At 30.8% G+C, this 14,788-nt stretch overlaps 1 protein-coding gene across 1 annotated transcript; it reads right to left on the bottom strand.

Moving 5' to 3' along the window:
• Window positions 1–1,814: 1,814 nt before the first annotated feature.
• On the bottom strand, window positions 1,815–14,788 carry LOC127714622 (uncharacterized). The gene is made up of 5 exons (XM_052220693.1): window positions 14,694–14,788; window positions 12,401–12,465; window positions 8,668–8,812; window positions 5,298–5,418; window positions 1,815–2,155 (listed from the first exon to the last, which is right to left on the bottom strand). Exons 2-5 carry the CDS (start codon window positions 12,407–12,409, stop codon window positions 1,993–1,995), a joined length of 438 nt encoding a protein of 145 aa, XP_052076653.1. The 5' UTR covers window positions 12,410–12,465; window positions 14,694–14,788; the 3' UTR covers window positions 1,815–1,992.

Raw genomic sequence — 14,788 nt, 5'->3', positions numbered from 1 at the left:
TGACAATGATGGTATTGAAAGGCATTTTTATAATTATTTGAACAACAAACGATACGACAAAACACATTATTCAACCGAAACCATAACAAAAACATTAACAAATAGATACATGAATGTTGGATGTACAAAATACCGAGACACGTCGTATAGCAATGTAAATTCACTCTCGCCATAACAGTCATATTCGGAAATAGTTCACGTTCGGTACTTAGCAGACAGACGACATAGATGTTAAACCACAATCTAATACGTGGTAAAAATGTCATAAGTTAATTTAGACACAGATACATCGTATAGATCAACCAATTGGTGTCAATTAAATTTACGGAGTGTCATTTTTAATCATAATTCTGTTGGAGCAGTTTCTGCATCAAGAGCACACTCCTGTATATGAAGTCAAGACAGTGTGACCTTGCACGAGCATAACGTATCAATTGAGATATGTACACACCATACGACGGAGCAGAGGGTATGCTACTGAAGAGAAATGGGAAATTGATAATTGGGATGTTGAAATCATCCCGTTTGTCATAGATTTTAATGTGAAGTCGTCCATCTGTGTCAATATTGATGAAATGATCATGGTATGAAGCAGTCCTTCTTGTATCAGTAGTATCTTTAATTTCAAGTTCACTGGGATATATGAGATGCAAGTACTGACTGAAATATGGGTTATTCAGTGATAGGACATCATCTATATATCTGAAAGTAAAATTAAAGAACTTTGCAAGGTGCTTTTTCTTTTTGTCTTTTAGATGGTTTTGAATTAATTCTGCTTCATACTAGTACAAAAATAATTCGGCCAGAATGGGTGCACAATTAGTACCCATTGGATTACCGACTGTCTTGAAAAATCAATCCTCCAAACTCAACAAATATATTGTCGATTAAAAAGACCAGCATTCTGATAATATCAAAATCACAGTGTAATTTCTGATAGAATCAGTGTGGTTCTTCTTCACAAAATAAGAATAATTATAACTCAAAACAAGAAATTTATATCTACGATTCCCATTATTAAAATACAAATACGACTAAGAAGAGAAATGTTTAATTTTATTAAGTATTTGACAACTCATTAAAAATTAATTCTTGCAGTAAAAAATATAAATAACAATATCTCAAAAGTTCATTGATAAAAAGCGAAAAGTGGTATTTTCACAACATAGAAAAATAAGATATTATATTTGTTCTTTGTGAGAAAGAAAAAAACACGATTGCAGAAATTATTATAACAATAAGAATTAAAATAAAAATCAAACTTAAAACACGAACTGGTTTACTACAGGTTAGATTTTACCGATAGCGTCAAATGTTTACACAACAAACGCAGTTCATGGTGAACTTTAATAAAAAATGTTTTATGAATGTGACAACAAGATAAAACATGAATCTTCCATATATTAAAGTAATAATGCAATAAGACTGTCTTTCCAAAACACGAATAAACAGAAAAATGTAAAACATGTATGGGAATTAGAGGTGGATTATTCAACTTGATTTCAAAAATTTCTACCGTATTTTAATTGAACTCCAAATAAATTGAGTTGTCTTCCTTACAACTTCTTTTAAGATAGAAGTTGGTATTTCCTATGTCTTTAAGAAAGTTAACTGAAATCAGTTATAAGAGCAAATTATTAAATTCATAATATCAAAAGTTTTTGCCTCGTATGATTATGGTTTTTACTTTTTCAAAAAACATGAATCTTCCATAGATTTATGTAATAATACAATAAGACTGTCTTTCGAAAACAAGAAAACATACAAAAATGTGGAAGACGTATGGGAAATGGGAATTAGAGGTGGATTAATGATTTCAGAAATTTCTTCTGTACCTTAATTAAAGTTTAAAGTCTCTTAAAGATATCGAGTTTTCTTCCTTACAACTTCTTTTAAGGTAAAAGGTGTTATCTCCCATGTCTAAACTGATAAGAAGTGTCTAAAAAAGACAACTCCAATATGTGATAAGAGTAAATGATTAAATTCATAAAATCAAAATTTTTTGCCGAGAATGATCTTGGCTTTTACTATTTCAAAATCGAATTCATTAATTGTTGTTCCCTGTACTTCTGTAGTGGGTTTTAGCGCTTTCTTTATATAGTCTTTGCATGAAGTATATACCATCTTGTTGCGCATAGGGCTGTTTTCGGGTAACCTGTAAAAAACCAAGGTAAATTTGTATTGCAGACCAACAATTAGATAATCTTTTACAATAGTAACAACAGATCAACCTGCACTAGAAAACTAATTATACACTGAAATTATCATTTGGATTTGAACAGCTCTAAAAGACTGAAAAAAAAGTTGTACAGTCATGTTCAGTCTTTCAGTCAATTTTCAGATTTATCACTCTGGTTAATTCAGAACTGTTCGCAGTAAATTTTTATCTATTCAGTCAATTGTTATCTGTTCAGTCTATGTTCATATTCTTCAGTAGCTGTTTTGAACCTTTTAAAAATTAGAATATATTAAATTGATACTGGACACTACTTGGTTAGCTGCAAGCAAAAGTATGAACAGCACTGAATTTACTATAAGAATATATCTCAGACCATTAATTAAATTCTTAACAAGAACTTAACGATTTTTTAGTTTCTGACTTTTCAGATGATGCTTAAATCATAATGATTGATTAAGACTCTTTATTTACCAGTGCTGGTGGTATTAATATTTAACATGTAACATGAGATCAACCAGACCTTTAATGCAGTGTGAAGTATTTTATATCTATATATCACCATATTAACAACAGAAAACAACAAGTTCTACTATATATGACGATGATTGGCTGTTTATAGTACAGTGAAAAATCAAATGCACATTACCGTATGGCAATATTAAGCCTGATATGTACAAGTCCGACGCGCTGTGTCGATATTAAACAAGCTAATGACTTAAGTAACAGTCTACTGGTTTGTGTTAAACACCACTTTCAACACTATTGTGCTATTTCGTGGCGGTCAGTTTTTATTGGTGGAGAAAGCCGGAGTTCCCGGAGAGAATCACCGACCTTCGGTAGGAAAACTGACAATCCTAGTCAATTAAGATTCTATCTGGCTGGAACCCACTAATGACGAGAACCGGAAACAATACCCCGATGGCTCTTCGTTCCTCTATAAAACAAATTATGTTACAATTACAATTGTTAGGCATTATCTTTCGCCAAGACGAACGATTATTAAAAATAAATTGTTGAATTGATATGTAAGTCATCCTCCAAGCCCATAGTTTTTCTTATTTAAATGTTTCCCATTGAAGTCAATATATACATAGTCGATGTAGGATGCCAAAAATAACACTCTTACCTAAATTAACGATCTTTAAACAGAGGTTTTGTATAAAAATGTTCGTCGCCCAGCAATACTGATTATTTCATAAAACATTTTTGCTTTACATTCTGAAGATTTATTTAGAAAAGTCCGTATAATTCAAGCGCAATTCAAGTATCAAAACCGACGATATAAACATGTGCATCGAATGTCATTCACGAATGCAAATGCAAAAATGATTCGTGATCTGAAATGATGAGAGAGGCGTCGTTTCCGTTAAATCATTTTGGACAGTATAATATATATTGCATCGGAATTTCTTTGTTATTTTCGCAAAGTTCACTTGATTCAGAATTTGCAGTTTCAAAATCTAACGCATTCTTGGTAATATTTTGAAAAGCGTACATCAACACGCTGTGATTAGGGAAACACTTTATGAACAATGGCATTTGAACCAATGACGTGGCGTTATTACATTTTACATGTTTAGGGTACGTGCAATGAAATTATCCACATTCATTTAGATTCTGAAAAAGAGGCAAAAGATACTAAAGGGACATTCAAACTTATAAGTCGAAAATAAACTGACAACGCCATGGCCAAATAAGAAAAAACAGACAAACAATAGTACACAAAACACAACATAGAAAAGTAAAGACTGATCAACATAAACCCCACCAAACACATGGGGTGATCTCAAGTTCTCCGGAATGGTAGAAGATCCTGCTCCACATGTGGCACCCGTTGTGTTGGCAATGTTAGTATCGAATATCGTATCAACTGGGAGATGTATACTCCGTATGCAGGCGCTGCTGGAATGTTGCTACATAGAAATGGAAAGTTCACAAATGGGAAGCTGAAATAATCTCTTTTGTCGAAAAGTTTTGTTTTAAGCCGACCCTCGTTGCCAATTTCTAGAGGTAGGTCAAGATATGAGGCAGATTAAACTTAACTGAAACGGCGAATTGCAAACTTGTCTTGTTCATCTCATACAGTGCCATTGGTGGCCTTCGGCTGTTGTCTGCCCTTTGGTCGGGTTGTTGTCTCTTTGACATATTCCCCATTTTCATTCTCAATTTTATTTATTAGTAATTTATGAATCCTAAAACTCTTGTGAACTTGATTTCCGATTTTATATAGATTTGCAATTTATTTCAAGTAGAGACATGAGAAGAATTTACCCTTTTGGGAAATTCTGATCTCATATACATGTACACTATGTTACACAGTCAAAGTGTCTAATTTGTCGTATATTAGACACTTTGTCGTATATTAGTCAAAGTGTCTAATATACGACAAATTGACAATCACAACGTTCAAGGCAGTGACGTACACATAATACAACGTCAAAAATTAAAAATTCTTGCCCAAAATGGCATATCTTATAACCTCACTTTACCCCTTTGCAGTTAACATAAGTGCAACTGACAGCTGATTCTAATTGGTAGAATTTCATAACTAATTTTATTTCAAGTACTAGCCCTTCAAAAGTTGAATTTATGCTTTATTTATAAAAATGAAATGGTTTCTTACTGCTATTTTTTTCTTAATGTTGCTTACTTGAAACATATGATATGAATAGAAAAACTAACAGCTATTAACTCATAATCGAGATTTTATAGTTAAATTTCAATTATCAATGTTTTATTATTGTCTAATATTTTTCACACAAACGATTTTACATCCCAATAAGACAATCAAGACTATCCAAAATATGACCTCCATTGGATTGGCAAACTCCTATCAAAGACAATCATTAATGACTGTTCCTGGCAAATTTTTTGGAAGCAACCCTTTTTAAATGTTATTTTTGTGCATTTTTTCACTTAGATTTCAGCAAACCAGTCAATCAAAATCTAGGAAAATAAGAAACAAAGTGAGATAATGATAACAAAAATATATATGTATACATCCATTAGTTTCATTGTTGACATGAAAGAATTTTAAATAGTTAATCGTTTTCCGTGGTGATACACTTTGTGTAAAAATCATTCTACGACTGATAGTTCTTCATTTGAATACACTTACCAAGAAAAGAATACGATATCGTTCTTCAGTTCGAGCTGGTGTTGCCACTGAACATCAAAAGCAGCAAATCGACAATCACCTGTCTCTACTAATTCTTGGAGGAATCGTTTGTACGCAACGTCTGACAAAAAAATCTTTTTTGAAGTTAACTTGTCATATTCATAGAAAAAAGTTAGCATATACAAAACGGGCAACACAACTCACGTCCAATGAAAAATATACAAGACCATGGCCAAAAAGGAAAATTGCAATAACAAACACTGAACACTAAAAAGGAAAGACTGAGCAACAAGAAACCAACCAAAATTCAGAGAAAAAAAACAGGTTCTCCGGAGGGATAAGCAGTTCCTTAGTATAAACCGTCGTTTATAAAATGCAATTTCAAATTCGTTGACAAGTTGCATTCCTTGTCATAATCGAGTTAAGGATGAGATGTATAGCTACGACGGAACGTTTTAGTTGTAAACTAAGACACAGATTTTTTATATTGGTCTATCAAATCATGAAGGTGGCTGTAGAAATCAGTAAAGATACCAGGCTTATTATTTGGTAACTTAGACGTGCGTTTTGTCTACATTAGACTCACCATTGGTGCTCGATTCAAAGGCAAATCATATACGCAACTGAAGATATTGAAAACCAAAAATTTCGAAAAGTAGTGTCAAATACGTCTGAGGCTATCTTTGCCATGTGATAGAAAAAACCTTTAGTGTTTTGAATAAGTCAACAATTTAAAACAGTTAATCTGCAGAAAATGTACATATCAATGATATTCGGAAATACTTACTTCAATGAAATAATGATAGGGAACGTACACCCTAAAATATTGTACCCATTTTAAGATACACAATGTATATACTCACTATACCAGATCTACTGGAATGGTGCTACATTAAAATTGCAAATTCACAATTAGCACATACTTACAACTTCTCGTCCAATCAAATTGCTTGAATTTGCTTTCTAAGTTTCATAGGACATACCCTTTCCGTGTACTTAGTAGCTATACATGAATGACCACAAGGGTAAGATTCCATTGTATCGTAATCAAGACATTAAAACAAAGATTGCCACTGGCGATTTTGGAAAAGTATGCTGTGTCCCATATTGAACAAAAAAATGTTTGTAATTATTTTTCACATTGACTTTTATATATATTCTGCTATTAAAATATTTGGTTTAAAAAAAATATTTTTGACAATTGCAATATTCTATCCTTTATATAAAGAATAACAAATATTGTCCATGATAATAGTACAACGCTATCTTATAATTGCTGTAATTTATCATCCATGTAATTACTTTGTACATAAAAACAGTATGTCCTATGTACTATGAAACCTTGGGAAGGGAAAAAAGGTAACTCAATGATGATTGTTTTAACTTTGTTAAGGAACTTGATCCATTTCATCATAAATTGAAAAACATTGATAACGTCTGAAGGGAATGTCCCATCATTATCTATAATCTGATAAAGCTCTTAGTTTTAACTTTGAAATGAAAAGAAATATACCATCTTTCAAATTGATCTATTGATAGTTGCTTTTTAATACCTAACCGCTAAACTATCTATGGCACATATATCTATATTTTTCAAATTTATCATAGCTTTAGTTTGTCTGTGAAAAGTAAAGCTTCTACTGCAATTTAATTATATATGCCAGTTTTTGGTCAATTGTTTTCATCTTGCCATGTAAATAACTGCATGTAGATAGACACATACTTACACCAGCAGCTACAATCTTTTCAATCAGGATTCAAAGGCTTTTTAAAATCACATAGTTTGATTTCAGATTGACTTATAAATAAATAGTGAGTAAATTTACAAAACAGAAAACTTAGTTAATGAACTTCGTTTTACAAACACCTGTGATACAGGTAGTCAGCCAAAATAAACTATCAGTAGACTAATTAAAAGATTCCTTGAGTTGTAGATGTGTGCTAAATTGGATAGTCGATGAAAAGGTACATACTATGATATTAAGTGCTTGGGAAAAGCCCCTCAATCTCAATTTCATAGCACATGCCTTTCATAGACTAACTGATACTTGGAAAACGAAAGTCGTAAAGTTAAGATATCATAAAAGTGAAATTCAACGTATATTTCAAATTAATAGAGACAGATGAAATCAAATTGTCGCTAAACTTTGAATCATGTTGTGAAAAGAGTTCGAAAGACTAATACACATATGAACTCATTGCCAGACTTTTAAGATTGTGCGCCCGATGCCTCTTTTATCTGCACAAATTCATTTTGGACACCGAAAAATCAAACATTTCATGTATCAAACCTGACAGCGGCATAAAAAAATTAGTGTTTCGAACAATTGATAATTTTACTAATAGCTATTTTACTGAAGATACCAATATCAATGATATTGCTTGTAAGCACAGAAGTACTGCCTACTATGTAGGTTTTATACTAGGGGACGAAACTTCCAACAGCAGTGACATCGAACCAGTGGTTGTAACAGGCTTATAACTTGTAACGACAGCTATACATAATGAGTAAGACAAACATTGAACAGGTACCAAACTCCTCAGCATAAACACTCTGACAAATTGCTGTGAATAAACTAGTTCATCAATATCTCAACTCTCAAAATTTTCAATCTCTATCGGTGCACTAACAAGGGGTAAGTACATAAGAGAAAGAAAAAACACAAATCAGGAGGGATAAACTCAATATTAGTGCTACGAAAGACACATTAAACAATAAACAAACAACTCATCAATAAACAAGAAGACCGGTATACAATATCAAAGAAGTCTCCAAGTCACAGATTCGTGGATATATGAATAAACACCAAAACACTTTTACTGTTTAGTGCAAGCTAAAAGCACTTCACGTTTTTTTTTTTTTTTTTGTCTTGTACATCCTTGGCTTTAAAATATTAGGGTTCCTGGTGAAGGTAAATCCTAAAAAGCGTTTCGAACGCGCAAACATTAATGAAGTGTTATTTTCATTTATCACGCATTAACACTTGTGTTTCAATAGATATATTACGTTCATTGAAAGCAAAGATCATGAAAACATATTAAATGCTAGTGTAAAGAATAGAAAAGTCAAATATTTGTTTATACTAATACATGAAGAAATATATTATAATTACATGTGCTTGAACAGATTTTTAGACTTTTTAAGTAGCCACATTTGATTCACATTGCCCTTACAAAAGATTGTTTAAAAATAACTCTGAATCCCGGCTTTGCTCATAAAATTGATGTAAATAGTTTGAAATGGAGTTTCGAAGGGCACTGGGACGACTGATCAATATAACGTTGTTTGTAGGACACGTATGCATTTTTTGTATCCACAACACAGAAGAATAAGTTTCTTAAATAATTCAATTGAGATACATGTGCATACCTGAATCACAAAGGCCTCGGTCTAATGTCTTTTCCACCACAATGGTTTCCATCTGATTGTCCAGTTTGAATGTTATGTAATGATATTTCTTGTCCATTTTCAGCTTTTCATATTCTAGCTCGCATTCTTTCGCTACTTTAACTCCCTATAACAGTATTCATTAGCATATAAATAATTTCTAATATCCAGTCATACAGTCGAGAGGAACAAAAAAAAATTGTAGATAAATGGTAATCAGTTAGGCTTTTATTACGGATTTACGTATTTTGACTGTACACATTTTTTTAACGTTTGGTAAGAATATTACCATGTAGTGTACGTGACTGTGTGATTACGGATTTACTTATTTTGACTGTAACATTTTTTCAACGTTTGGTAATAATATTACCATGTAGTGTAAGTTGGTGATATGATTTTATGAGGGAATTCGAATTTACTCTACCATGGTTCACTTAAAGCACTTTATAACAACTTAATGAATTAATCAGAATGAGATTTTTTGTAATATATTAAGAAATGATAAAGTTAATACTTTTATTCACTTTTGAAGCTAAAACTCTGTATTGCTGAAACACACTCTAATAAGAGTTCGGAAAACAATGCCATAATTTTGTGAATTCTTGCAAACAGCTGTTTGGATGATTCTTGTTTGGTCGAGATAACAACACGATATCCTTTTAAAATCTATAATTTTCTCCCTACCCAATACATTCAATATAACCCCAACATTTCTTGTTATATGGACTGGTCATTGTTATTTAAGTTTATGCTATTCGATTTATTTTTCAAAGTTATCAATGCTGAACTTGTTGAAATATTTCCTTTGTGCATTTTGTCAGACATTGAACTTTTATTATTTTAACAATTATTGTTTATAAAGTCAAGGAATGGCAACTGTGAATTAAATTGCTATACAAAAAAAGATAACTTTTGTTTGTCAATTAAAAATTATATTTTTGAGATAAATGTAAAAGCCAATCAGAATCGAGCTTTCATATGCAATTTTGTTAACTGTACGAGTAACTAAATACTGATTTCTTTTACTTGCTAAATTTTAAAACAATGTTTTAAAACTTTAGATGTAATTATGTAACCTTGTTGAAAGTCCTAGCCGGCAAAATTTCATTTGAAATAGTATGCTATTATTATATATTTAAATAAGCTGTTTTATACTCTTTGGTCGGGTTGTTGTCTCTTTGAAACATTCCCAATTTCCATTCTCAATTTTATTGTTATATGGAAACAGGTTTGTACACACATGTGTTATGTAGTTTTACATGCATTTGATATCTACATATAATCATTTTTTGATAACTTATTCTAAGAATTATATGGTTTATTTGGGTTTTTTCCAGTTTACGTATCCTTTTTAAATTATTTGATATAAAACAGCGAGACTTTCTGATGTGTCTTCACTGAAAAAAAGCAATTGTATCTTTTACTCTTCTCACATGAATACATTCATTTCATATTACGCTCACAATCAAATATTTCTACTTTTAAAACGTTTGGATTAATGCTGTGTATTGAATACCAATTTATGTATGCAATAATTACCACATGTGAATTAGTGAAAGAAAACCATTTTATTTATAAACTAACAAATTATAATTAGAGTGACATTTTTTTTAACTGCTTTCCTTGTTGGCGCATATAATGAGGTTATATATATCCAACATCATTTTGAAACGAATTCCCGGGGATAGATGTAGGTCTGTAATTCTAAACATCTAAAGTCAATTTAACCCTGTTAAGCAATGATCCGTCTACGTGACGAAATCGTTTTAGTAACTTTATCCGATTCGTTCTTAATTGAATATAATTGCTTCCATTAGTCTCTCGAGAAAGGCTTTTGAAGTATTTAAAGATTGGTATGACCAGTTAACTTCAATTTTGATGCAGTAGGTTATCCATACTTTATTCACATAAGATGTTACAATCGGGCTAGGAACTTTTTATTTTCTTCAACATCCAAAAGTTCATCTCAATTGTTTAGGGTTGTTTTTAGAGGACTTTTGTTGTTTTATATTTTTTTCCTGTTTAAAGTTTCAAGTAATTATGTTTTTTTTTTTACTTTAGTAAACTGGTTTGTCTGTTCCTGTGAGTGGTTTAATATTGTCCTATGTATCAGGTATATTTTTTTTACCTGATTTTTCATTGAATTTTCTCATTGATTTTATATTAAAAACATGTTGATCAATATCTATTATTGTAGCTGACAACTAAACAGCATATCCAAACTTGTTAAATAGAATTTTCCTAATCTTTGAATGAAATCTTATATGGTTTTGTACATGAGAATGATAAAAAAAAAATAGAAATTTTGAAATCATCAGAGACAACATGTATCTGGATGGATATCCAGCATTGATTAATCGATCATCATAATTCTTAATCGTTTCTAGCGTTAGTTTCAGTTGAGAATGAACTTTATCTTTTTTTTAAAAGCAAGCAAAAAAAAGTTGTAATCGGTTGAACAATTGCAATTCAGCCGAAGCCGACTTTTCATTTTGTTGAGCTTACCTTGTGTTAGTATATGCCGTATCCGGTGAAAAGTGATCTGCTAATATACAATAACCAATTTTTTTTAAATGTTGTCTATTTTACAGGATGATAACTGATATTCAGATAAATAAAACCAAAGTAGTAATAATTATCCGTTACAACGATATGGCTATTTGAATTTATTAATAATACAATGGAGACATTTTACTTTAAACCTGGGTAATACAAACCGTTCATCCATGTGTTTAATGTTATCTAGCCTTTTAAAAACAACATAAGTGTGTGAATTTTTTCCAGATATACACAAGCAGTTATTGTTTAGAATAGTAGCAATACATTTGCCATTTTCATGAGAAATTCATATAACGGCAATTATTTTTTATTTTGGTTCCGAAATGAAATGTGCATATTTCATTTAATATGATCTATAGCTGATACATGGATTTATATTTTAGACCAATATTAACAAATTACATATAAAACTTCAGGAGTTTTGACAATTTCTCCTTTTGGGTATTTTTTGGAGTATGTCTGCATTTTATTTGCGAACAGAAAATCAGTTCGGCAGTATTTTAATTTTTTTTAACACGGGCTTTTTATTGATGCAATAAGGTATGAGTTTAGTAATTGTTGATGGCCGTGGTTATTGCTTACATCTTTGTACTTAAGTCTTTTAGAGAGTAGTTGTCTTATTTGCATAAACACTTTTTTTTATCATGTTTATGATAAAGAAGGAAAGTATATCACTATCATGATTTTTTGAATAAATAAAAAATATACATGTACAGATGTCTAAATTATCAAATTATAAAAATCACAAGACAACCAAGACAAACGAAAAAAGAATGAAGAAATAATATCAAACAGGAAACAAAAATTTTAAAAATGAACATTAAAATCAATGCAAAGAAAAAACAACATACTATAATTGTTTTGTCTTATTTTTTTTTTTTATTTTCGCGCGTTTGTGTATCGATACTTATCAATAAAAATACATTTTTTTCAGAGATTTTATAATATTCAACATTCTGAATTACATAATTTAATGTATTAACATGTGAAAATTACGACATTCAACCATTTTTATTTTTGAAAGTAAAATATATATCTAAACACACGCAAAATCATACATTCAAACACAAGCTATTGAAGACAACAAAAACAAAACTATGGAAATAGAATTATAATAAATATTGGAAATTGTTGAAAACATCTTTCTAATACTCACCTCTGACATTTGCAAAGATAAAGTGACTATCCAAAATACACCAAGTAACAAATGTGGAAAGAAACCTTAAATAAAGTAGAAAATCAGTACATATATAAATTGGTATATAGTTTTTATAACATTAAAATAAACATCTTTGAACTTATTTATAACGGTCAACTACATTCTATATAATAATAATAAACCCTTTAAAGCCGGAAATCGTTTTGATTACTTAAAAGTATAATATACTTTAGCAGAAGTCCGGTTTTTGGTGAATATTGTTAAAAATCGTTTGATTATTATTGAAACTACAAAACATTGGAGGACATTCAACTTTTCGTTGGAAATTGTATCCGAAGATGGAACAGTTGCCCAAGTTCAAAATCACTATATGCCCGCCGTGGGTGAATAATCTAAACATCGGTTGATGTTAGTTAATCCCACGAAAAATGGCAGGGTTCGAAGTGAACTATTAGTAAGATATGGAATCAATGGTTGAAAGTGTGAAATTTGCATAGTTAAAATGTGCTCCAACTGATAAAAATAAATAGATAAAATGTTTTGCGAAGTCAACCAAATAAAAATGACAATTTTGTGAGGTTTTTATTGTATATATATATATTGGTATATAGTTTTTATAACATTGAAATAAACATCTTTGAACTTATTTATAACGGTCAACTACATTCTATATCATAATAATAAACTTTTGAAAGCCGGAAATCTTTTTTTATTACTAAAAAAGTATAATATACTTTAGCAGAAGTCCGGTTTGGGGTGAATATTGTAAAAAATCGTTTGATTATTATTGAAACTACAAAACATTGGAGGGCATTCAACTTTTTTCGTTGGAAATTGTATCCAAAGATAGAACAGTTGCCCAAGTTCAAAATCACTATATGTTTGAGTTGGGTGAATAATCTAAACATCGGTTAATGTTAGTTAATCCCACGAAAAATGGCAGGGTTCGAAGTGAGCTATTAGTAAGATATGGAATCAATGGTTGAAAGTGTGAAATTTTCATAGTTAAAATGTGCTCCAACTGATTAAAAAAAAATAGATAAAATGTTTTGCGAAGTTAACCAAATAAAAATGACAATTTTTTGTGATGTTTTTTATTGATAACTGTGAATTCATTATTATGCGAGTGATGTCAATTTTCATATTCAAATGTTCAAATAGTCCATATGTTTGTATGCAGACTTTGGTAACACTAAAAAACAAATATCCACAAGTTTTCCTCAATCCACAAGAAAAAATGGTATTTACAAATATAACTGACTCCACAGTATATGTCTTTTAGATGAGTAATAATTTTTCCTAATGAGTCCGTGTAAACAACGTTAATTTACGATTACAGTATGTAACATTCAAAAACCAATTCAATTGTCTTTTCTACTTTTGCATTGGTTTTAATAGTACGGTTCTATTTCCGTAAACTCATGTTTAAATGTCTTTTAGAAACATTCAATTTACTCCAAATGACATCGAACTTTGCAACTAAAGGTTACCGTACGCCTTAACAATGAGCAAAACCCATACTGCATAGCAAGGTGTAAACGTGCCCAACATGACAAATGTCAAACAGTTCAAAGGAAAACACTAACGGTCTGAATTTTGTTCAAACCTATAGACACAAACTACAGCAACGAGTGTCAACCAATAAATTACATGATAAATACTCATTATAGAAAGCGGAAAGAGGGGGTTTTATCCCGAATTCCCCCCCAAAAAATTGAAGCATTCTTACCCGTCTCCAGAAAAACTAATAATAAATTCCCGACTTCCGATAAAGGTTAATCCCGAATTCCCGCGAAAATATAGGCCCAATCCTGAACCCCCCCAAAGAAAAGCTTAATCCCGACATTCCGAAAAAGGTCCTTCCTCCCCTCATTATACAATAGATTTCTCGTTTATTTTTCATCGTTTTTGTTTTTATACATTGTTGACAATAAATACTGCCTGGCAAGTCCTTTAGATTTAAAACATACAATTATGTATCTGTTGTTTTGTTGCTTGACATTAACAAAAGCTAGCTATGGAATCCGCTCTATTTGATTTACAGAAATGGGTTTTATAATCAGCTTTCCCTCACAGTATTATTCCAAATTATAAGAATAGTTATAAGAAGATAAGAAATATATAGCGTTGTCTAAACCTGTTGAATAGCAAAGCATTTATTGATTGCGAAGCACTAATTCTAAAACACCAAAGACTTATAAGGAATAATCCTAGTGAAATTTAATAAATTACAAGTAGTGAATATTTTATTTGACGAAAACAAGTTCTAGTACTAAATAGCAAATCTTACCTTGTCAAAAGAAGCATAACCGAAACTTTGGTTCATTCATGTTTACATAGGAGTATAAATACTAGCCGCTTGATAGACAGTTGGTAGTCAGACTA

Source organism: Mytilus californianus, unplaced genomic scaffold (assembly GCF_021869535.1).
Source record: "Mytilus californianus isolate M0D057914Y unplaced genomic scaffold, xbMytCali1.0.p SCAF_9, whole genome shotgun sequence".
NCBI classification, from domain to species: Eukaryota; Metazoa; Mollusca; class Bivalvia; order Mytilida; family Mytilidae; genus Mytilus; species Mytilus californianus.
The sequence above is the reverse complement of the archived record's forward strand: the minus strand, read 5'-3'. Positions and strand labels throughout refer to the sequence as shown.